Below are 23,456 nucleotides of genomic sequence, written 5' to 3'. Positions count from 1 at the left end.
TTCAAATTAAAGTTTTCAACTTGTGTTGGTGCATGTCCAGGAGTGAGATTGCTGGATCATGTGGTAACTTGGTTTTTTAAGAACGCTCCATAGTGTTTTCTGTAGCTATACCAATTTCCACCAGCAATGTAGGAGGGTTCCTTTTTTCCCACACCTCCAGCATTTATTATTTGTAGACTTTTTGATGGTGGCCATTCTGATCTGTGTGAGGAAATACCTCATTGTAGTTTTGATTTCCATTTCTCTGATAATTAGCAATGTTGAGCATCTTTTCATGTGCCTATTGGCCATTTGTATGGAGAAATGTCTGTTTGGGTCTTCTGCCCCTTTTTCTGATTGGGTTAATTTTAAGCTGTTTCTATATTTTGGAAATTAATCCCTTGTAGGCTGTATCCTTTGCAAATATTTCCTCCCATTTTTCAAGTGGTCTTTTTGTTTTGTTTATGGTTTCCTTTGCTGTGCCAAAGGTTTTAAGTGTAATTAGATCCCACTTGTTTATTTTTGTTCTTCTTTCCGTTACTCTAGAAGATGGATTCAAAACAGTATTGCTGTGATTTATATCAATGAGTGAGTGCTCTGTGTTTTCCTCAAGGAGTTTTATAGTATCCAGTCCTACATTTAGGTCTTTCACCCATTTTGACTTTAATTTTGTATATGGTAATTGAGAATGTTCTAATTTTATTCTTTTACATGTAAGTTGTTCAGTTTTCCCATCACCACTTACTGAAAAGACTGTCTTTTCTCCACTGTATATTCTTGCCTCCTTTGTCATAGATTAATTGATCATAGTTGTGTATGAGTTTATTTCTGGACTTTCTGTCCTGCTCTGTTAATCTCTGTCTGCGAAGCAGTACCATACTGTTTTGATTACTGTAGCTTTGTAGTGTATGGGAGTTCCCTTGTATATTATTTGTTGCTTTTCCCTTGCTGCTTTTAGTATTGTCTTTTTATCTTGAATTTTTGTCATTTTGATGGCACTGTGTCTTGGTGTGTTCTTCTTTGAGTTAATCCTGTATGGGACTCTATGTACTCTCTGGACTTGGCTGTTTCTTTTCTCAGATTAGGGAAGTTTTTAGCTATTATCTCCTCACTGGTGGGTGGAGATGGACTTTGACCCCATGGTGGACTAGGCTGTGCCTAGGGGCATGTCAGGACATGACTGTGGGCCCAAGCCTGTCTCCTGATGGGTATGGCTGTATCTCCCCAGTTAGTGGTTTGGCTTGAGGCATCCCAGCACTGGAGCCTTCAGGTTGCTGGGGCTTGGTGCAGATGAGCCAGTATGGCAGCCAGCAGGAGTGTTCATGTGGTTGAGTGTTCCCTATTACGTCTGCCTCCAGTGTCTGTGTCCCCAGGGTGAGCTGCAGCTGCCTTTTGCCCCTCCAAGAGACTCTCCAAGACCAGCAGGTAGATGTAGCCCAGGCTCCTATCAAATTACTGCTTTCGCCCTGGGTCCCAGTGTACATGAAATTTTGTGTGTACTCTTGAAAAGTGAAGCCTGTATTTCCCCCAGTTTCCTGGGGCTTGTCTTTCTGATGCCAGATCCCTGGGCTGGGGAGCCTGACACGGGGCTCAGGACTATCTCTCCTGTGGGAGAACCTCTGCTATATAATTATTATCCAGTTTGAGGATCGCCCAGCCAAGGGGTATGGGCTTTGATCGTATCTGCCCTTACAGCCCATTCTCACTGTGGCTCCTTCTTTATGTCTTTAGTTGAAGATCTTTTTTGGTAGGTTCCGGTTTTTTTCATCAATGATTTGTCTGCAGATAGTTGTGATTTTGCCCATGAGAGGTGAACTCAGGGTCTTTCTATATTATACCATCTTGGCCGCTGTCTAGGAGACTTTCAACCTAGTCATGTCTGCTCATGTTCGCTTGAATCTCTCCAAGCCTGAAGCTGATGTGAGTAGTAGGTTCTAGGCTGGTGGACTTGGAGGCTTAAAGTCAGGCTCTTCTAAACACAAGAGTAGAATTACAGTAGTCACCTGTTCAAAGAGTAATTCTTTCAAAGGCAGAGAACTTGAGATGGGGATCTGGCTTGTGAACACTGATGGAAGGGCACTTGGAGATTTAGCAATGAATGAAAGGACTCTGTCCCACTCCAATGAGGACTAGGGAGGTAGATGGATAGTAAAACATGTCAGTTGGAATCGTGTATTATGAAGAAAGCAGGTGGGACAATCTGATGGAGGTGACATTTAAAGTATATGAGTCGTGTGTCTCTGGGAGCATCTGCATTTTAGGCAGAACAACAGGCTAGAGTGTGCCTGGCATGTCTGAGGACAGGAAGGCAGTGTAGGTTCAGCTGGAATGAGTGAGGGGTAGTGGGAAACGAGGTCAAGGAGACAGCAGGAGCTAGGACATGCAGGGAAGCTCATTCCTGTCTTCACTTCTATCTCAATATCCCAGGATAGCTCTTCTGGGCTCAGGGTCTAGAAAGACCAGAAAGGAACACTCTTCAAGACTACATGGGTGATAAAGGAGAAAGCACGAACTGTGCTCAGCTGGAGTCAGTCTTCGACTGGTACTTTTTATTCACAGCTGTGGGATAGCAGGCCTGATCCTCAAGGTCATTTCCTTCAGTAGCTATCAAACATGGTGGCATTCTAGAATCACCTAGGGACCTTTTAAAAATCCCAGTGCCCACGCTGTACCTCTGGCCAGGTTAACCAGAATCCATAAGTGTCACACAGGCATTGGTATCTTTTTAAACTCCCAGGTAATTCTAGTGCATAGCCAAGTTTGAGAGCCACTAGCTTCCATGATTGTGAAGGAACCCTTGTCTAAGGCTGACTATCTCCACGATCCACGAGGATACACACCACAGATTCAGTTGTCTGCAATAGTTTATTCTTAACACCTTATATTTTTCAGGCAATATCAGTGTTGAAGGCGGGTAAGGTACAGCAGGAAGTGGAGTCAGGAGGAAAGATCAGTTGATTCCGTCCCAGGAGATATGGCTGCTGTGCAGGCTTCATGCCTTCATTCCCAGTCCGGGAGGCTGCTACTCAGTGCTTGCTTCATTCACTGGAAAGCTACACTTGACGTGAGTTTCAGCTCCTTTACCCACAGCTTCCAGCTCAGCAGCAAACTGTTGGGAATAGATTCGGTCACCAGGTATACTGTGGAAAACACTCTCAGGACATTCTTTTTGGGCACAGTGTTACAGGCCCAGTTCTACATTCTCCCAAACTAGAGACTTTAGGAAATGCTCAGTGGGATCAAATTCTTCCCTTCTGGACACAGACTTCAGTGAACACAGAAGGACACAGAAAAAATCTGTCTCATAAACACGATTAATACTGCTATAGCTTAAAACTCTACTTAATTTTAGGGGTTTTATGGAATAGTTAGAAAATATGTTCTTAAGTTCCTCAGAACTTAAAGTCTCTTAATTTGAACATTGGAAACTCCATACTGAGACCACCAATGAGTTAGGTTAACTATAAAACAAGGAAAAAGTCCCAGGGGCTCACTTTGGCCCCTGAACTAGTTATCACTTATAAAGGCTGGATTTCACAAGGCAGGAACAAAGATACTGTACAGATGGACCTTGAAGGAAGGTATCTTGATAAAAGCAGTCCTAACACCTAAGATGTCATTTAAGCAACGTTTAAGATGGGAAAGACGAGTTATTTAGTTCGAGGCTAAACTTCCACGTGCTAAATCTCTCACTATTTTTTAAAAGCCCTAAAATTATGGTTTTATAATTTAGTAGGTAAAACAACAGAAGGAAAGACAAAAAATGAACGTAAGGTTAGTTTTAAATCCACATTTCTACAAGGCAGGATACTTATGGGCCCCTTGCAGCTGTAAGTACCTTAACCTACTCCTGGGTGTTCTCATACAGACTCTTGATTTGAGTCCCAAAGTGCTTGGCAAGGTCTCCCCGCTTTGCTTTCAAGGTTGGTGTCAAGAGTCCGTTTTCGATGGAAAATGGTTCTGGATGTAGATGGATGCATTTGACCTGGAAGAGATGCACACGTACACACACTTACTAGTGATCCAGACTGTTCTGCGGAGCCCTCCTAAACACTATGTGGGACTTCCCTGGTGGTCCTGTGGTTAAGAACCTGCCTGCCAATGCAGGGGACGCGGGTTCCATCCCTGGTCTGGGAAGATTCCATACGCGGTGCAGCAACTAAGCCTGTTTGCTGCGACTGCTGAACCCACATGCCACATCTACCGAAGCCTGTGTGCCCGAAAGCCAGTGCCGCACAACAAGAGAAGCCACCTCCACAATGGAAAGTCTATACACCACGACTAGAGAGTAGCCCCCACTCACCGCAACTAGAGAAAGCCCACACACAGCAACAGAGACCCAGCTTTGTCAAAACCAAATAAAAAATAAATGCTATGCGAGGAAACTTAATCTTTTCTCTTATAGAAGTGGCATGATGACATGGGAGGGTTAGGAGAACAGTAACATACACCCATTCTCACACTAATAGTTTGGGAAAGACCTGAGTGGAGAAGGAGAATGAATAATGAACAGCATGGAGGGACTACACAAATGAACGCAAAGGTCACTGCCATTTGGCGTCAATGGGTTAACTACCACTGAAGTCAGGTCCTTGGGAACCGAACTTCCTAACCCCATTATAAATGCAAACTTTAACACTTTCTAATGCAAGGAGATCCAACCAGTCCATTCTGAAGGAGATCAACCCTGGGATTTCTTTGGAAGGAATGATGCTGAAGCTGAAACTCCAGTACTGTGGCCACCTCATGCGAAGACTTGACTCATTGGAAAAGACTCTGATGCTGGAAGGGACTGGGGGCAGAAGAAGAAGGGGACGACAGAGGATGAGATGGCTGGATGGCATCACTGACTCGATGAACGCGAGTCTGAGTGAACTCCGGGAGTTGGTGATGGACAGGGAGGCTTGGCGTGCTGTGATTCATGGGGTCGCAGAGAATCGGACACAACTGAGTGACTGAACTGAACTGAACTGAACTGAGTGTGCCTGAAGAGGACAGGATAACATGAGTAGTACATACCTGTTCAAAGGATTTAAGGCCACCTTCTGTCCCAGTTTTCTGTATGTCTTCTAATATGGCTTTCTTTATAGTCTAGGAATATAAAACATAACTTAGAGACTGGCTGTTGAAAAAGAGCCTAAAGAAAAGGCTGAGCAGGAACCAATTCAAAACACCAACTAAATTCATCAGGATAAAAGCAGGATGTGGGGGTATGAGCAAGAACACGTGATATCTAAATGTTGCTCAAAGTTAAAAATGAGAAGAAAAAGCAACCCTAAATGGTAACAGGGGTTTTCTCTGGGTGGCATTATTTAATTCCTCATTTTCCAGTTAATTTTTTCACAATGCACATCTTACTATAAAAAGAATAAGGATTTTGGTAGTTGTTTTTAAACTCTACATCCCATCTTCCAGTCTAATAAAACCAGCCAGTACAGACACAGCAAGAGTCTGTTCTTCCAGCGAGGAGGTTCTGAGAAACCCTGGGTGCCCAAGTTGAAGGATGGGGAGAACAGGGAATCCCCCTCCCACAATAGGCCCATGGGTGTACATAGGCTTTCCTGAGTGAGACTTACTTGGTTTTGACACAGTTCTTCAATAGAGCCCTTTACCCCAATCTTGGCTGCAAATGAGGGAAGTGCATCCGGGTCAGGAACCACCACTCCCACTAGGAATGACTGGAAAGGAAATAAAGGCATGTGAACTAGCGCAGCACTGCCCCCTAGCGGGGCAAAGAAGGCAGCGTTACATCTTCCTAATACGTGATGGTTCCCCAAGCCTGACATTCAGGGATAGCATCCCTTGAATAGCAAGATCAAACCAGTCCATCCTAAAGGAAATCAGTCCTGAATATTCATTGCAAGGACTGATGCTGAAGCTGAATCTCCCTGATGTGAAGATCTGACTCCTTGGAAAAGACCCTGATGCTGGGAAAGATTGAAGGCAGGAGGAGAAGGGGACGACAGAGAATGAGATGGTTAGATGGCATCACCGACTCGATGGACATGAGTTTGAGCAAGCCCTGGGAGCTGGTGAAGGACAGGGAAGCCTGGTGTGCTGCAGTCCATGGAGTCACAAAGAGTTGGACACGACTGAGCAACTGAACTAAACTGAATCCTACTATTTTCTTAAAATATATTTCAAACCCTCATGGAACTTTAATCTCATTTTCCCACTTAACATCTCTACAAAAATGTTCCATTTAAATGTGATTGTTCAAAAAGAAATCGTGCTCAATATTAAGCTTAAAGCAACTCTGACCTCTGCATATCAATCCTCCTGTACTTCGGAGAAGCCAAGTTTAAGCACAGTGTTTATAAAACTGGCTATTGTTAAGAAATGTTACCCGTAAGCTTTCCCCATGTACAAAAATCTGCGACACCAGACTACTCCTGATGTAGATAGTTTCTATCTTCTCTGGAGCAATGTATTCTCCTTGGGCCAGCTTGAAAATGTTCTTTTTTCGGTCGATGACCTTCAGAGCTCCGTTCTGTAGCAGACAGAAAGACAACAGCATCAGTGTTTCTGGGCCTACTGAGTGATGTCAGTGAAGAGCGAGGTGAAATGAGAGGTAATCTTCCTTTCTGTGTTTTTAATCTTCCCTTTTAAACTTGACCTCTCCATTGACTTTTGGACAATCTCTCATTTCTCTTTTTGGCTTTGGGGAAAGGGAGGGATGCAGCCTTTCACAAAACCTGTCTATACTGCATGTGTCTGTGAAGAGTCAGTGGGCAGCCTCAGAAAAAGTCCCCTGGACCTGCTGGGATTATGCACATGGCTGCCTCATCCAATAAAGAAATTTTGCAGCTCTTAATTTCTAGTAGCTTAATTTCCAATTACTTCATTCCAGCACTCTTGGGAACAGAGAAGGTGTTATCTTTTATTAAGACTTTAGAGTTAGATCTTCCGCTCCTTGTCTCCCTTTTCTCTATTCCTTTTAAATCCAGGAGCAGTCTATACAGCTCCACTGTGCCACTGCTAATCAAACAAGTCAGTAATTGCGCTTGTTAGGACAGAAACAGCCAGAGAGAGCTCTCTGACCAGCCACTGGAGGTCATTTGCAGGTTCTATCTCTGGGCTAGTTGATTTGAGGAGCTTAGGTTTTTAGGAATTTGAATTGTAGAACTGGGACAAGTGGCAAATACGGTCCACATGATCATATCCGAAACAGGGCAATAGACTGAACCAATCCTGGAACCATCAACAAGGCCAACTCCGGAAATTAACCACCAGCTCAGCCTAACAGACATTATCTGAAAGTGATGAATAAAGCTCAGCCCTTGCTAATTCTAGTGTGAAAACACATCTATTGCCTATGCTTTGGGCTTATTAGACCTGAGAACTCTTACCATACAGACACAGACATGTTACCATAATACCCAAATCTATAAAATACATCATTAGGACCAGTGTTCTTAGAGATTTTGTTGTCAAACATTCCTTGAATATCACTTAAATCTTGAGAATATTGAGCAAGAAGTGGGTTTTAAATCTGGTTACGTTCCCACTCCCCCAGCACATAGTAGGCAAAAACTTTCCAGAGAGGAAAGCTCTTGAAAATTCCCTTCAGGGGTTCTAAGGCACCGTCATTACTATGCAGGAATTTCCTCTCTTCTTAGGAAAACAGAGGGGGTTTGCAGAGACTACTTACTGCTGATTTTTTGTCAGCAAGCTCTGCTTTAAAGAAAGTCTCAGTGTGGTTGAACCAAGAGGGGCTGTGAAGGTCACTGAGAGGCAAAAAACGGTCACTGAGAGGTGTATGAGTCTCTGCATACACCTGGCTTAGAAATCCTGCACCCTCATTTTGGTGTGTCTACATATTAAGTGGGGAAAAAAATATGTATCCCTATAAAAGGCAAACACTACAGGTCCATGGAGTTATCTTGAGTTGTTTCTGCCACGAGAAAAGTAAAAATCACAAAAACAACAACAAAATACACTTTTACACTTCTTTGGAAAAGTCACCAAATTTTCCCCTGTCTTTGAGCAAGTCATTCCTGGTATCCAGGCTTCCCTGGTTTCTCAGTTGGTAAAGAATCTGCCTGCGATGCAGGAGACGCTGGTTTGAATCCTGGGTCAGGAAGACCCCCTGGAGAAGGGAAAGAAAGGCACCCACTCCAGTATTCTCGGGCTTTGCTGGTAGCACAGATGATGGTAGAGAATCCGCCTGCAATGCAGGAGACCTGGGTTCAATCCCTGGGTTGGGATGATCCCCTGGAGAAAGGAATGGCAACCCACTCCTGTATTCTTGCCTGGAGAATTCCATGGACAGAGGAGCCTGGCAGGCTACGGTCTATGGGGTCGCAAAGAGTCGGACATGACTGAGCGACTTTCATTTTGAGCACGTCTATTCCATTGTTAAGGGACACTCAGAAGTTTTGAAGAAACACCCACCGGGAGCCAGCGACCAATGTCTCCTGTGTGAAGCCAGCCATCCTTGTCCAAGGCCTCCTGTGTCTTCTCGGGGTCCTTCAGGTATCCTTTGAACACATTGGGGCCCCTGATGCAGATCTGTACAGAAGTTGGGACGAGATGGTGACAACAGAGAAGGCTGCTACAAACACCGACTCCTGCCTTTCATCTTTTTTTTTCCCCACCACCTTGATTCATCTGATGCTTTCCACTATAGTATGAGGAACACTGGGCTTCCCTAGTGGGTCAGATGGTAGAGAATCTGCCTGCAATGTGGGAAACACGAGTTCAATCCCTGAGTCAGGATTGAATATCTCCTGGAGCAGGGAATGGCTACCTGCTCTAGTATTCTTGCCTGGAGAATGCCATGGACAGAGGAGACTGGCGAGCTACAGTCCATGGGGTTGCAAAGAGTCAGACAGAACTGATTGACTAATACCAATGACACTAATGAAGAGCACCAGATTTTAATTTCTACTGTGGGGGACAAAGTTAGGCTCCAAGACATTGAAGTCCTTGCAAAAATTCTCAAAAGAACCAAACCCAAACCTGCTCACAACTGTGTGCTTTTTCTGATACACACATCCCCACCACAATTATGTAAAAATGACTGCTGGGCACAGCCTACTCACCTCTCCTTCATTGTTCACGGCAAAGTAGTTCATATCAGGTACATCTTCCAGCTTCACATGATTGCAAGCCATGGGGACTCCAACGTGGCCTAGAACACACCACACTGAATCAGCCAGGATACTGGGAAATGGTGATAACTCCAGCCATGTTTGAGAGATATTTATGGATTGACTCTAGAAGAATAAAACTGAAAGGTCATCTGGCGCCAGTGCCAGACAGTCAAGATAGAAAAGCCTGGACCAACCATTAGATTTAGTATCTGCCACATTCATCCAGAGTATTGAGGCTATCTAAACACCCAAATCCTAGTTTGTCTAGAACTCTTCACCCAGCCATTGCACCTGCTGTCCGGTAAACAAAGAACCTACCTGATTTCCAATCCCCAGGTAATGTAATTGTACAGCCAGCAGTGCATTCTGTTTGACCATAAGCTTCAAACACCTGTGTGAACCAAAGAAGGGCTTTGAGAGTTACTCAAGATAAAGCAGGAGCTGGCTGTGCCCTGTGGCCAGACATGAGGAAAGCAAGGTGTCTGAGAGCTGGAGGACACTTAGTGTCTTAAAACCTTGAATTCATGAGAACCTGAGCTGCTAGGTCTTTGCAACTGTGGATTTACTAAAAAACCAAAAGGGTCCAAAAATTGACCAAAGTATGGAAACATACTATACTTTGGGAAATGTGGCATTTCAAGCTGATGGGGAAAAGAGAGTTATTCATTAAGCGACATGCAATCCAATGGCAGCTGGACTTGAACCTAGGCAAGGGCATGCTACTGAAGGAGCTAAAGAAAGTGAGAAGTATCTTTTAAGGGAAATAGCTATGATATAGAACAGGGGTTGGCAAACTTTTGTATATAGGACCAGAGAGTGAATATTTTTGACTGTATGAGCCATTTGGTCTCTATGTCAATGACTTAACTCTGCCAATACAGCATCAAAGTGGCAGGAGACAACACATAAATCAATAAGTATGGCTGTGTTCCACCAAGACTTTATTTATAAATAGAGGAAACAGGCCAGATTTGGTCTGTAGCACAGACCGACTGGTGGTATAAAGGATAACCTTGACTGGACAGGGGATGTGGAGGAAACACATGCAGAGTCTGAAGTGGGGATGGGGTCTGTCCCAGGCAGAGCTGCTGGAAGAGAGGAAGGCATTTCTGGGAGGGATATGGCATAGGGCCTTCTGATCTATGGGTTTTAGGAGCTGAGGGAAAGGAAGGAAAGGAAGAAAGAGGAACTCTGGCCTTGGCGTCAATTCAGAATCTATTGTGAAGGCAGTTATACACATAGGTGGCACTTGATGAGGACAAGGTTGTTTGTTTCATTCATGCTGTGCTAGTTGGCCAAGAGAATGAACTAGTTAGCCATCTAGGGGGAAAATATGAGACTATCTGTACTCAAGCCCTTTTACTAAATTCCAGATGGAGCAGAGACTTAATTGAAAAAAGGTAAAGCCACAAGGTTACCAGAAAATCTGGATGAAAACAGTTTTATGCAATATTGAGGGTTGGGTCAGGAAGCCTAAGGTCTAAGCTCTTATAAAACCACATAAAAAAGGTGACTTAGTGCATAAACATTGAAAACTTTTATCCAGCAATACACAGTGCAAAAGATGAGACTAGGAAATACACTTTTAACACAACAAAGATTGATTTTATTACTATAGGAATTCTTAGAAAGCAAGGGGAAAGAGAACCAAACTCTCCTTTGCTCTTTTTTCTATAAGGAAGTAGTGTAGTAATTCATGAAAGCAATACAAGTGCCAGTAAACAATAGAAAGGATATTTAGGGACTTCCCTGGTGGTCTAGTGGTTAAGACTCTGCACTTCCAATGCAGAGGTCTTGGGTTCAGGCCCTGGTTGGGGAACTAAGATCCTGCATGCCTCATAGTGCAGCCAAACAAACAAAGCCTCACAAATATTATTAAATAAATCTGTGAATGCTCAGTGTGATGAAGGCAAGGGAGAAAAAGAGCCCCCCAAAAGATGTTTGGTGTTAATAAAAGAAACAAAGTTGTAATAAGATTTTTCAAGTATCTATTTGGCTAAGATTTAAATGACTGAAAACATCCATCACTAGCAAGAAGGTGGGGTCTCAGGACTTGCGCATTATTTGCGGGAATGTATAAGAAAGACAAGACCCTCCTGATGAAGTGTGAGTATTAACATGTAAGAAAAACTCATATACTTTGGCCCAATAATTCCCACTTGCAAAGATTTATCCTAAATTGATAGTTGCATAAATATGCACAAATATCCTTATCACCTCATTGATTATAACAGCAAAAAAAAAATGATGTCTATCAATAGGAGACTGGGTTTCCTAGGTAGCACAAGTGTAAAGAATCCACCTGCCAATGCAGGAAATGTAAGAAACGCAGGTTCAGTCCCTGGGTTGGGAAGATCCCCTGGAGGAGGGCATGACAGCCAGTCCAGTATTCTTGCCTAAAGAATCCCATGGACAGAGGAGGCCGGTTGGCTACAGTTCATAGGGTCTTTAAGAGTCAAGAGTTGGACATGACTGAAACAACTTAACATGCATCAACAGGAGACCAGTTATTTAGGTACATTCAATAAACTATTACAAAACCACTAAAATGATGTTTATTTGGCTAGGATCAATATGGATGGGGCGAGCACTGTTTAACAAGTATATTAGAATACTGATGCCATTTTTAAAGATTATACTCTATTTATTGTTATTATAAAACATCAGATATATTTCCCATATAATAATATCCTTGTAACTCATTTTGCACCTAACCGTTTGTACCTCTTACCCTCCTACCCCTAAATTGCCCTCTCCCCACCACTAAGAGTTTGTTCTCTGTACCTGTGAGCCTGATTCTTTCTTATTACATTCATTGGTCTGTTACATTTTTTAGATTCCACATATAAGTGATGTCACATGGAATTTGTCTTTGTCTGATTTATTTCACTTGGCATAATGCCCTCCAAGTCCATTCACACTGCTTCGAATGGCAAAGTTTTGTTAACACTGATGCTATTTGTGTCAAGGTTTCTGTATACAGATGCATTAAGCAGTGACTGGAAGGATATTTTCTCTTGACTTTGAGTTTCTGGCTGACTTTCTCTTTGGCACTTTTCATTTGTGTTTTCATTTTTATTTGAATAGTGAGTGTTACTTGTGCAAAAGTGAAATTAGCTATCATCCAAAAAAGGGGCCTGTTACCTGAATGGGAAGGAAAGAAGAGGTGATGTATGGATATATATATAATTAATTCACTTTGCTATACAGCATAAACTAACACAACATTGTAAAGCACCTACACCCCAATAAAAAATTTTTTTAAAAAAAGGTGCTTGGCTTACCAGACATCCCATTGCTGCCCGGAGGAATGTCAAGACGGGAGGTGAGATGGGGGCAGCTCCGGTGATCAGGAACCGAACCTTCCCACCCAGGCTTTCCTGTTTAATAGAAACAAAAAGACCTGTTGAAAACTATTCCCTTGGCTTTAGTCTCCTGCACTGCAAAATGGGCAGAACAGTCTGCTTATCCAGTGCTGTCATAAGGATTAAACTCATTAATTCGCAAAGCACTTAGGGTCCATCACTGTGAAAAGAACTTAAAATGCTGGCTGTTATGGTCACCACCATCCACATGGGGAACCAGACCTGCTTTTTTTTTTTTTTGACATTTCCTCAGGTAATTTGTATTGTTGGACCTTTCAAATTACTTAGGACTCTCAACAGACCACCCAAGAGAATGAAAGAGCTAGAACCTAAGAAAAATCCACTTTCTGCATTCCGGCCAAATGCCTTTAGTGACAAAGTTGTCTGAGAGAGATCTCAAAAGGCTGAGTGAACACAGAAAGTGCCAAAGGGTCTCCAGTTAAAGAGACGCTTGACCATCAAAGGAAAAGCAAAGTATGCTGAGGCAGAGGGCAGCCCAGACACATTCCTGGCTCCATCAGGATCTACCCAACATACCTGGATCTTTCCAAAGATGAGCTTGTCCCACAGACTGTCACGTCTGATGATACCCTTTTTCACTTCACTGAATTTACTGGCAACAGCCAAGTTCAACAAGAACTTCTTCAAGGGTGTCTTGGCTTCGTTTTGTACCTGTAGAGTGACAGCTCCTCTTAGTGGGAAACCTATTGGATACTCACCAAAGCCATTCATCAACAAGAAAGAGATAGTGCCTCCTAACATCAAAAGAAAGTGACTCTTATTCACGCACTGGTATGCTGAATAATGATGGAAGTTCATGCTAACAAAGAACTGAACTTTGTACACACAGACAAAGCTCCAGCTCCTTCAAATTCCTTGTCCTTAGCGAACAACCTTGACAATTGACACAGCATGTCCCCAAAAGGTAGCATCTATCTACAAAGTTACCTGGGAGTACTGATGAAACAGCTGATTGTGTACCACGGTTAGGGCTTTTGATTTAGGATCATATGTATGTATGTTATATAGTATCATAATAATACAAAGAAAATTTCTCACTGACCAACTTTGAAGGTCACTGGGGTACCAGTTCATTTTTTTCAAGACTGATAAATAAAGGGAAAAAAAATCAAATATTTGTGCCTTCATGGAAGACTCTCAGCTAATGTAGGCAAGAGAAATGCTTGGATTAGAAAAATCACCATTTTCCTAACCTTAATGAAAAACAGAGCAGAGATCAATAACAGCTAAGTCTGTCATGAGGCCATGAAATTTTGGCTCATCTCCTTATTAGACCTGACTCTGGACAAGTTATTTAACCTCCAAGGTTCAGTCTCATCATCTGTAAATTAGGGATAATAAATGTTGGTGTGATTTCCTGGGTTTTTGTAGGAATGAAATAATGGAATGTATGTGAAATATTTACCATGGGCTTAGCACCTCAGCAAGAAGCACCCTAACCAGCAGGTGTTATGAAATCAGAGTAACAATTTCCAAGTCAGCTGAATTTTGAGAGGTTCCTCCAGTCTCTGAATTAGTCTGTTTCTCCATATCACATCCAAGTAATCTCATCCAGAGGAAAGGGGGTTTCATTTGTACAATTTTTCGTGGCTGCATTGGGAAGCGTGGCTGTAAGTGGATGCTGGTGGGGGTGGGGGGTAAGGGTGGAGATGGAGCACAGTTCTTAGCAACATAGAGTCTTTAGGAGCTGTAGTCAGGCCTAAGCCCCACACAGCTCAGGGCCAGCCCAGCAGAAGCAAGGTAAGTACCTTATCATAGATCTTGTTAAGGAGTCGAGGCACTGTAGGGAACAATGTGGGCTTCAGGGTCTTCATGTCATCAGGCAGCAGTCGAATGTCTCCTTGGAAGAATCCGACTTTGGCTCCACAAGAGTATACAACAGCCTAAAAGCAGAACCAGAGGATGGGGATCAGAGCCAAAGAACCTCTTTGAGTCGGGTCTGTTTGGGACAAAATTAAGGACATCCAATGGGCACTTTGATGTGAAGGGTTGACTCACTGGAAAATACTCTGGTGCTGGAAAGACTGAAGGTAAAAGGAGAAGGGGGTGGCAGAGGATGAGATGGCTAGATAGCATCACCGACTCAATGGACTTGATTTTGAGCAAACTCTGGGAGAGAGTGAAGGACAGGGAGGCCTGGCGTGCTGCAGTCCATGGGGTCTCAAAGAGTCAGACACTACTTAGTGACTGAACAGCAACAAAAATGGGCACTTTTCTCTGGACCCCCTCACCCCTGACACTTCATGTACCCAGAACTCTGAGACCCTACTCCCTAGACAGGACGGCACTCACCTCTGCTGAGGTGGCAGGACAGGTAAGTCAGATTGTGAGGCTGCAGGCCCATCCCTACTCCACCCACAGCTCTGGGTGAGTGTCTAAGGCATGCATCGTTTCTAAGAGCCCATTCATTACATAGCACTAAGAAAAAAGCACTGCCACTCAAACTAGAACACACCTACAGTGGTTAAGACCATCTCAATTTCAGAAGTGATAGAATGTGAAAACTCAGGAAGTTTTCATGTATATTCACGGAATATACATCAAGGCTGTATATTGTCACCCTGCTTATTTAACTTATATGCAGAATACACCCTGTGAAATGCCAGCTGGATGGAGCACAAGCTGGAATCAAGATTGCCAGGAGAAATATCAATAACCTCAGATACACAGATGACACCACCCTTACGGCTGAAAGTGAAGAAGAACTAAAGAGCCTCTTGATGAAAGTGAAGGAAGAGAGTGAAAAAGTTGGCTTAAAACTCAACATTCAGAAAACTAAGATTATGGCATCCGGTCCCATCACTTCATGACAAATAGATGGGGAAACAATGGAAAGAGTGAGAGACTTTATTTTGGGGGGCTCCAAAATCACTGCAGATGGTGACTGCAGCCATGAAATTAAAAGATGCTTGCTCCTTGGAAGAAAAGCTATGACCAACCTAGACAGCAAATTTAAAAGCAGAGACATTACTTTGCCAACAAAGGTCCGTCTAGTCAAAGCTATGATTTTTCCAGTAGCCATGTGTGGATGTGAGAGTTGGACTATAAAGAAAGCTGAGAGCTGACAAACTGATGCTTTTGAACTGTGGTGTTGGAGAAGACTCTTGAGAGTACCTTGGACTGCAAGGAGATCCAACCAGTCAATCCTAAGAGAAATCAGTCCTGAATATTCATTGGAAGGACTGATGCTGAAACTGAAGCTCCAATACTTTGGCCACCTGATGTAAGAACTGACTCATTGGAAAAGACCCTGATGCTGGGAAAGATTGAAGACAGGAGGAGAAGAGGTTGACAGAGGATGAGATGGTTGGATGGTATCATGAGTTTGATGGACATGAATGGACTTGATGGACATGAGTTTGAGCAAGCTCCAGGAGTTAGTGATGGACAGGGAAGCCTGGAGTGCTGCAGTCCATGGGGTCACAAAGAGTCAGACACAACTGAGCAACTGAACTGACTGAAAATGTGAAAAACACGCTGATTAGAATGAATATTATATTAATCAGATATCAGCACTTTAACCCAAGGAACAGAATCTTCCATTTTAGCAGTTCATGTACCAACAGATAAGCTGGTTGAAGAGGTTTTTAAGCAGGGATCAGAGAGGGGATTTTCCATCCCTAATGACATCTGTGTTTTTGCTTTTGGTTCTCAAGCCAGCCTCAGAATAGCCTGAAAAGCTTGGTGACCACACACAGAAGGCCAGCTCTTCCCCAGTGTCTGTGCCATCGCCAGCAGCTCCCCCTGACACACTCTGGACACCTTATCTGGATCAAAGTTTCCTTCTTTGCCCCCCTGGTGGGGAACTTCCTTTTCTTTAAGCCTAGATCTTTTCAAAACCTCTAGCCCAAAGAAAAGAAAAAACAGTGCCTCCTCTCCCTGCACAGGATAGATAGTAAACTCCAGGCTATGAGCTCCAAGGATTTGCAGGCACCCTGTGTGAAGGCAGGAGCAAGCATTCACCCCATGGGACACAGACAGACTCAACACAGGAAGACTCTGCAGCAGGTTAGGGGTGATGCCACGATTAGGACTCAGCCGTGACCACTCCCTGCTGCCCATGCCCTCACATTAGACAGTAGCTTGCAAATGTTGCAGAGCTGCCCTTTGGATAAATGTGGGACTAGCAAGCCAGGACCCTCTTTTCACACACCTGCTAGGAATACAGGATCTTACCTGTACAACCCTATCAAACATATGAGCCAAGGGGAGGTAAGATATAGTCACGTCCTCAGGATTGGGCTCAAAAACACCCTAGAGATCAGGAAATGGAAAGCAGACAACAGTGGGTTAATGTCAATTTCCTCTTCCAAACATCTCTTCTTTCTAGGACTGCCGCATACAGTTGTGCAGACGTGACCTGTGTAACTCTAAGGGCTGCTCTAACTGCACTGAGTGTGGAGATCTACAGTGAGTCTAACAGAGCAAAACTCTATGGGACTTCCCCAGAGGTCCAGACTTTAAGACTTTACCTTCCAGTGCAGAGGGTGTGAGTTCTATCCCTGGTCAGGGAGCTGAGATCCCACATACCTTGTAGCCCCCAAAAATCAAAACATAAAACAGAGCCAATACTATAACACATTCGATAAAAACTTTAAAAAATGGTCCAGATTAAAATATATATATATATATAGCTTAATAAATAAAAGGGCAAAACTCCAGACAAAGATGTACCGGTATTCATCCACACTCAGGCCTTCAATCTGTTTTTTCCCTCGCTGCCTCCTCTCACTTTAAGATTAAAATCTTACGACAGATTGACATTTTAATGAGGGCCTCGTTTTCAACTGACCACTGACCTCCATACATTTGAGAAAACCAGAAGCATTGGAAACAATATTTGCATGGGTTAACATGGCTCCTTTGGGATCACCTGTAGGAGACAAGAGGTGGAAAGATCCAGTTAGTTAGTGACTAATAGGTTGTCTCTGGCATTGAAATGAGAAGCCACACTCGTTTGGTTCTGTTCCATGGAGCCGGGAACTTCTGTCCCTGAGTCTTTTTATGAATGGTGTATATGCCTCTGCTTATGAATGACTGGTTCCCCCAGAAACTCTACTCTGCATTATTAGCCTTGTGCTACCACACAGGGCGCAGCCGCAGTCACAGATAGCAACAAAAAGAAGACCCCAAGTGACCCCCACCCTGCCTTGTGCTGTCTTCATGGTGAAGACTTCAGATGTAACAAGATTACCTAGCCATCACTTTATAAACAGGGCACAGTGGAATGGCTATAACTTCTAGATTATTATGGTTCAAATTAAAAGTTATTAAGAGTTCTAATAGCTAGGTAGCTACATAGAGGGGGAGAAAGAGGACACAGACTGATCTGTTTAGATCTACCACTAGGCTATCTTGATTGAGTGAAGCCATTCCAGTGATTGAGAGAGTGGTAGGCTCTCTCAATTGAGAGAGTTAAATTGAGAGAGTGGTAGGCTGGGGGAGGAAGTTGACTTTATGAAGCCATCTTTAAGGCCCCTCCATTCCATAGCATGTCAACTGCTCCCGGTTGTTCATTGAAATGTGTTTGCTTATGCTTGGGTTTTTCGAAGTGGGCAACCATATTCAGAAGTCTTAGATTATAAGTCCCTCAGGATAGGGCTGCTTGTAAAGTATATATACCAGCCCACCAGACATCAGTGACTCAAGCCATGTTTTTGGCTAACTAGGGGCATCTGGGGCAACTTCCTGGGCACTGACCTGTGGTCCCGCTGGTAAAGCAAATGATGCTCAGATCTTCTGGTGCAGGAGGCTGGAGGGGGAAGCATACGAGCTTAGTCCACTGCGAGCTTTGAGAGTTGAAGATGGCAAGATTCAAGATCAGGCAGAAGAAAACTTACCACGGGTTTTCTGAAGTTCTCTTTGCCTAAATTCTGCATGAACAGAAAAGCAAGAGAGACTTTAGTTGAGATAGACAGTCTTAGGACCAATACAGTCCTCTTTTCCTTTTGCATGTGAACACCTCTGCGGGAATACAACCCAAATTCCAACCCAGGTCAGGCCCCAAAGCCAACATGCAGGCACAATGGAAGCCTCAGGGTAGAGTATGAGTTCTCTCTAGAATACCAGCTTATGAAGGCAGATCCCAAATGTCCAAACTTCCCATCAGACTCTCAAGGTTCAGTCTTCCAGGACCGTTGCTAAATCATTTTAAATAAAATGAATAGTTGACATTTCAAGGCTTACTGCACATTATATCACTGTCCTGAGCACTTTATGTTCTCTCATTTAACTCTTTAAATCTCCTCTGTGAAGTAGGGATGGTTTCATCTTCATATGACAGAGGGGGAAGGGAAGATGTGGTGCAGCTGGCCCCAGGCCACATAACTAATGGATGTAGAGCCAGAAGGTGAACCTAGGAAGCCTGGTTCCAGGATCACCCCCCTAACTACTTCTGTGTTTATAAATTCTCTACTTGGAAGTCTGTCTGCTGGCCACAGACCTTCCTCCCCGACTGGCAGGCTTTCTGAGTTGTCTTGGGGAAATGATTCCCATAGCTTAATAGCATGAGTGTAATTGACTCCTCCCCTGCCACCTCTGGAGGACACCAACTTGCTTTCTTGTATGGAAGTCCTGCAAGTTGCCCACAGTGTGAGACCAGCCTTCTGGCTGGCAGTTGAGCTTCAGTCCCCTACCTCAGCATCAAACAGGGATAAGATTTCAACTCCACACTTCTCCCCTCTCTTCTTCAGGTCTTCCTCAAAGGGATCCATGAGGATGACCAATTTCAGTCCTGGGGTGAGGCCCTTTTCCACATTACTAATCAGGACTAATGCCTTTTGGGGTGTATCACAGATTACCGTGGTGATATCAGCTGAAAGCAGAAAGAGAGAGAGAGGTCAGCCTCTTGTGTTGCTGTGCATCTGATCTTCTCGCAAAGAGGAAAAGACTTTTGAAAATGTCAAAACTACTGGATCCCTAAAGGAAACTATGTTTGTAAATCAGACTTATAATGTATAAAATCTGAAACATTCCATTGATAATAAAATAAACTTAATTGAAACAGAAGCACTTAGTTTCCTTGCACACTGCCAAGTGTTTATATTTTCTAGAGGAGCCACAATATTCCTTCAGGTTAAGAATATAGACAACATGCTTGGTCATATATGTGGTCCTGTCCATTTGTTTTGTTTGGGGGCATGGGGAGGAGGGATTAAAAGGGGAAGGAGAGGGCAAGTAGGATTTTAGCAGACAAGCATTTTATGACTTTTAATGGTAGCAATTGCCTTGATACTTGTTTACATAAATCGAAACTTTCTGATTAATTCTATAGTTCCAATGGATCTACTCACTTAATCTACCAGTTCTGTGATGGAAGGTAACATCCAGTATATCTCTTATTTGCCCATTGAACTTGGACTTGTTTCTCTAGCAATAGTCATTTTGTCTATAGACTCACCATGGACATTGGTACATGCTGGTGTTTCAGTTTACAAGAGTAGGAAATTAAACCAGTAGTTTCATAGCGATACAGTCAATTAAGTGATTTATTCACTCACTCTATGGCCTTTCATCCAGGGTGGCCAGTGAAAATAGCTCACTGCCAAACTATATTGTCATATTATGCCAGCTGGAATTATGCTTTCATTTCATTGACACTTCTGAGTATATCCCTGATTCATGGGCTTTTTGTAACTTCCCTCTAAATTATATCCTAGGTGCTACAGGACAAGAGAGACTGGAGCATTTTTCTGATCACAGCATTCTAGGTCTGTTAACAAAAACCAATAACGAGGAACTAGTCAGCATCAAGAAGGAATCAAGTTAAAATGTAATAGCGAAGTTTTACCCTTGTTGATGATGTATATGACAGCCTCTGCTCCCAAGGTGTCATACAGGGGCACAGCTACCATGGAGTACGTGTAACAGGCGAACTCAGAGATGACCCACTGTATGGAGAGATGTTCAGTTAAGGACTAGCATACGCTTTGACGACAAAGTGTGTTAATTCAGTCATTTAGTCAACAAATGCTTATTTGGCTGGCTCTGTGTTAAAAGAAAGAATCTTTAGTAGTGGCATGTGAAATCTAGTTCCTTGACCAGGGATGGAACCCAGACTCCCAGCATTTGAAGCACAGAGTTTTAACCACAGGACCATCAGGGAAGTCCCCTCTAATCTCTTTTTGTGTGTGTGATGCTTTAGGGACTGCCATTGCTGATGCTATAAAATATAATTAAATAAAGGAGATAAGGTGGGTACCGAGACAACTATAAAACAAAGGTGGAGTGTAATAAGTTCTATCCATAAAAGTTACAGAATGCATTAGGGAGTCTTAACGAAACAGAGTCACTCTCAGGGGTGGAGTAAGGCTACCTGGAACTACTTTGGGAAAAGTGACGGAAATTGGGCAGGGCTCTGAAGGACAGGTAGGATTTGGGTATGGAAATAGAGACAGAGAAGGATGAAGGAAGTGAATGAACAAAGCAGGATTGCATGACATGACTACATATACATCAGAGAGCATAAAGAGTGACAGGAAGTGAATTGGGCTGATGGGTCAGAACCTGATAATGGTGGGTCTTAAATGTCAATATGAACTAAATTATGTTCCCCCTAAAATTCATGTCAAAGGCCTAACACCAAGACAATTGTTTTTGTTGATAGCACCTTTTAAAAAGAATTAAGGTGAAATGAGATCATAAAGCTCAGCTGGTAAAGAATCTGCTTGTAATACAGGAGACCCTGGTTCGATTCCTGGGTTGGTTAAGATTCCCTGGAGAAGGGATAGGCTCCCCACTCCAGTATTCTTAGGCTTCCCTGGTGGCTCAGATGGTAAAGAATCCCCTTGCAATGTGGGAGACCTGGGTTTGATCCCTGGCTTGGCGAGATCCCCTGGAGGAAGACACGGCAACCCACTCCAGTGTTCTTGCCTGGAGAATTCCATGAACAGAGGAGCCTGGCGGGCTACAGTCCATGGGGTCCCAAAGAGTCAGACATGATTGAGAGACTAAGCACAGCACAGCACAGAGCTCATGAGGAGGGGACCCTGATCCAATATAACTACTGTCCTTATAAGAAGAGGAAGACACACCGGGGATGGCAGAGAAAAAGTCAAGTGAGGGCACAGCAAGAAGGCAGCTGTCCACAGACAAGAAGGGAGGCCTCAGGAGAAACCACACCTGCTGACACCTTGATCTTGAACTGGAGATCTTGAATAGACTCCAGGACTGTGAGAAAATTAACTTCTGCTATTTAAGCTGCCAGTCTGCGGTATTATCTTCATGGCAGCCCTAATGCACTAAGATACCAGGTTTGATGTTAAGTTCCTGAACTAGAGTCAAGGATATCTCTGAGGCTGGGTTAAGGGAAGATGAATATATAGATGCACCCAGAAGTGCAGCCAGGCCTGCCCCCACCTTGGATTTTCAAACAACTGGCTTGGGTAAGCATACGTCATGCAACTATTCCAAAACACACCAAGGTTTTTCTCTGAGGATATTGGGTCTAATGACTTCACCTAAACTTGGAGATAAGCTTAATTCCAATCATTTTAATATCTACAATCTGCTTTCAACTCACTGTGGAAAGATGGCTGCAGCTGGTCTCAGGAGAAGTGGATGCCTTGGTTACTAGTTCAGGGACAATGTGCAAGTTCCAGTTCTAATACCAATTCATCCCTTTCCACATCATCCTCAAGCTCTTAATTGCCAGTCCCCTCACAGCTTCCTTATTTTCCTCATATGACAGACTGGCTTAAAATGACACATAACTGGGAACACATGAGCGAAGCCCAGTCACCTGCAAATAGTGCCAGACATTCAGCCAAGATGAAGGAGGCCCAGCACTACAACCCTTTCAACTGGGACAATATTTAAAGAGTCTGGGTCTTTAAACTGCTTTCATAAGTCTTCATCAAGAGTCAGAGTGCTGGATTTGGGGTAGGGTTTAAAGTCCCTGATGGCTCAGAGGTTAAAGCGTCTGCCTGCAATGCGGGAGACCTGGTTTTGATCCCTGGGTTGGGAAGATCCCCTGGAGAAGGAAATAGCAACCCACTCCAGTATTCTTGCCTGAAGAATCCCACGGACAGTGGAGCTTGGTGGGCTACAGTCCATGGGTCACAAAGAGTCGGACACAACTGAGCGACTTCACTTTCACTTAAAGTCTTTAGACTTGGCCCCGACTCATTTCTTTCAGTTAATTTCAACACAGTTACCTCTGGCCTATTCTGAGCAAAGATGCCAACAAAGCTGTCTTGTGATGGTGTATGTCCTTTATGCAAGAGACAGGAGCCCAGGTACTCTGCTCGATCAGACACCTACAAAAGAGAGAGGTAGAGAGAGAGAGAGAGAGAGAGAGAAAAAAGAGCAATCAAGACTCCAGAGAACAAATTAGCTCAGGATACCACATAAGCAAAAGAATGTATCCAAAATCATGGGCCTGACTTACCTGTTTGTAGGACAGCCATCTGTAGGGCTGGTTTGGTTTTCTATATCCCAAGCAAGGCCCATTGTCTAAAAACATAATATTAAGAGAAAATCAGCTCCAGTTGCAAATTCTTTGGACCAGAGAAAGTAAAAGGAGGTTAGGAAGAGACAAGACACAAAGGATAAATCCAGTAAGGACGCAGGCTTCCCTTACGTGCCAAGGAAATGCAAAAGTGATAAGTACTCAGTTCTCAAAGACAGAGAGAGCCCTGAAAACTGCATCTGCAATGTTTAGGAAATGCTAAAAAGCAGGGGTGCTTCCATCTTGGAATATGTGACCTCCATGGTGACAGGCATCTGGGGAAAGCCATGAATACGGACTAGCCCACATGACGTGAACAAGCAAAAACCTACAAGTGATCACAAATAGCCGTATTGGGTAATCTTGGACTGAGTTTCCCTACAATAAAAAGGGGCTTGGCAACCCACTCCAGTATTCTTGCCTGGAGAATTCCTTGGACAGAGAAGACTGGTGGGCTACAGTCCACAGGGTCACAAAGAGTCAGACATGATTGAAGCGACTTAGCATACGTGCACAGTAAAAAAAAATGCTCATAAAAATTTAGACAAA

The 23,456-nt window shown here is 43.5% G+C and overlaps 1 protein-coding gene across 4 annotated transcripts in view; it reads right to left on the bottom strand.

Annotated features, from left to right (window-relative positions):
- Nucleotides 1-2,844: 2,844 nt before the first annotated feature.
- Nucleotides 2,845-23,456, bottom strand: part of ACSL5 (acyl-CoA synthetase long chain family member 5) — a 59,281-nt gene continuing 38,669 nt past the window's right edge. For all 4 annotated transcript variants that reach the window (XM_068961410.1, XM_068961412.1, XM_068961409.1 and 1 more), the window contains 19 exons: nt 22,848-22,912; nt 22,615-22,716; nt 20,250-20,349; nt 19,096-19,274; nt 18,301-18,333; nt 18,161-18,212; nt 17,260-17,333; nt 16,637-16,714; nt 14,209-14,343; nt 12,977-13,111; nt 12,359-12,454; nt 9,393-9,465; nt 9,024-9,112; nt 8,374-8,490; nt 6,326-6,469; nt 5,556-5,657; nt 4,999-5,070; nt 3,818-3,964; nt 2,845-3,088 (listed from right to left, as the gene is read on the bottom strand). In XM_068961410.1, the coding sequence (XP_068817511.1) occupies nt 3,824-3,964; nt 4,999-5,070; nt 5,556-5,657; nt 6,326-6,469; nt 8,374-8,490; nt 9,024-9,112; nt 9,393-9,465; nt 12,359-12,454; nt 12,977-13,111; nt 14,209-14,343; nt 16,637-16,714; nt 17,260-17,333; nt 18,161-18,212; nt 18,301-18,333; nt 19,096-19,274; nt 20,250-20,349; nt 22,615-22,716; nt 22,848-22,912 (1,787 nt within the window). In that variant the 3' untranslated portion in view covers nt 2,845-3,088; nt 3,818-3,823. The remainder of the gene's footprint in view (nt 3,089-3,817; nt 3,965-4,998; nt 5,071-5,555; nt 5,658-6,325; nt 6,470-8,373; nt 8,491-9,023; nt 9,113-9,392; nt 9,466-12,358; nt 12,455-12,976; nt 13,112-14,208; nt 14,344-16,636; nt 16,715-17,259; nt 17,334-18,160; nt 18,213-18,300; nt 18,334-19,095; nt 19,275-20,249; nt 20,350-22,614; nt 22,717-22,847; nt 22,913-23,456) is intronic.

Source organism: Capricornis sumatraensis, chromosome 23 (assembly GCF_032405125.1).
Source record: "Capricornis sumatraensis isolate serow.1 chromosome 23, serow.2, whole genome shotgun sequence".
NCBI lineage: Eukaryota > Metazoa > Chordata > Mammalia > Artiodactyla > Bovidae > Capricornis > Capricornis sumatraensis.
This window is presented reverse-complemented; position numbering and strand designations above follow the sequence as displayed.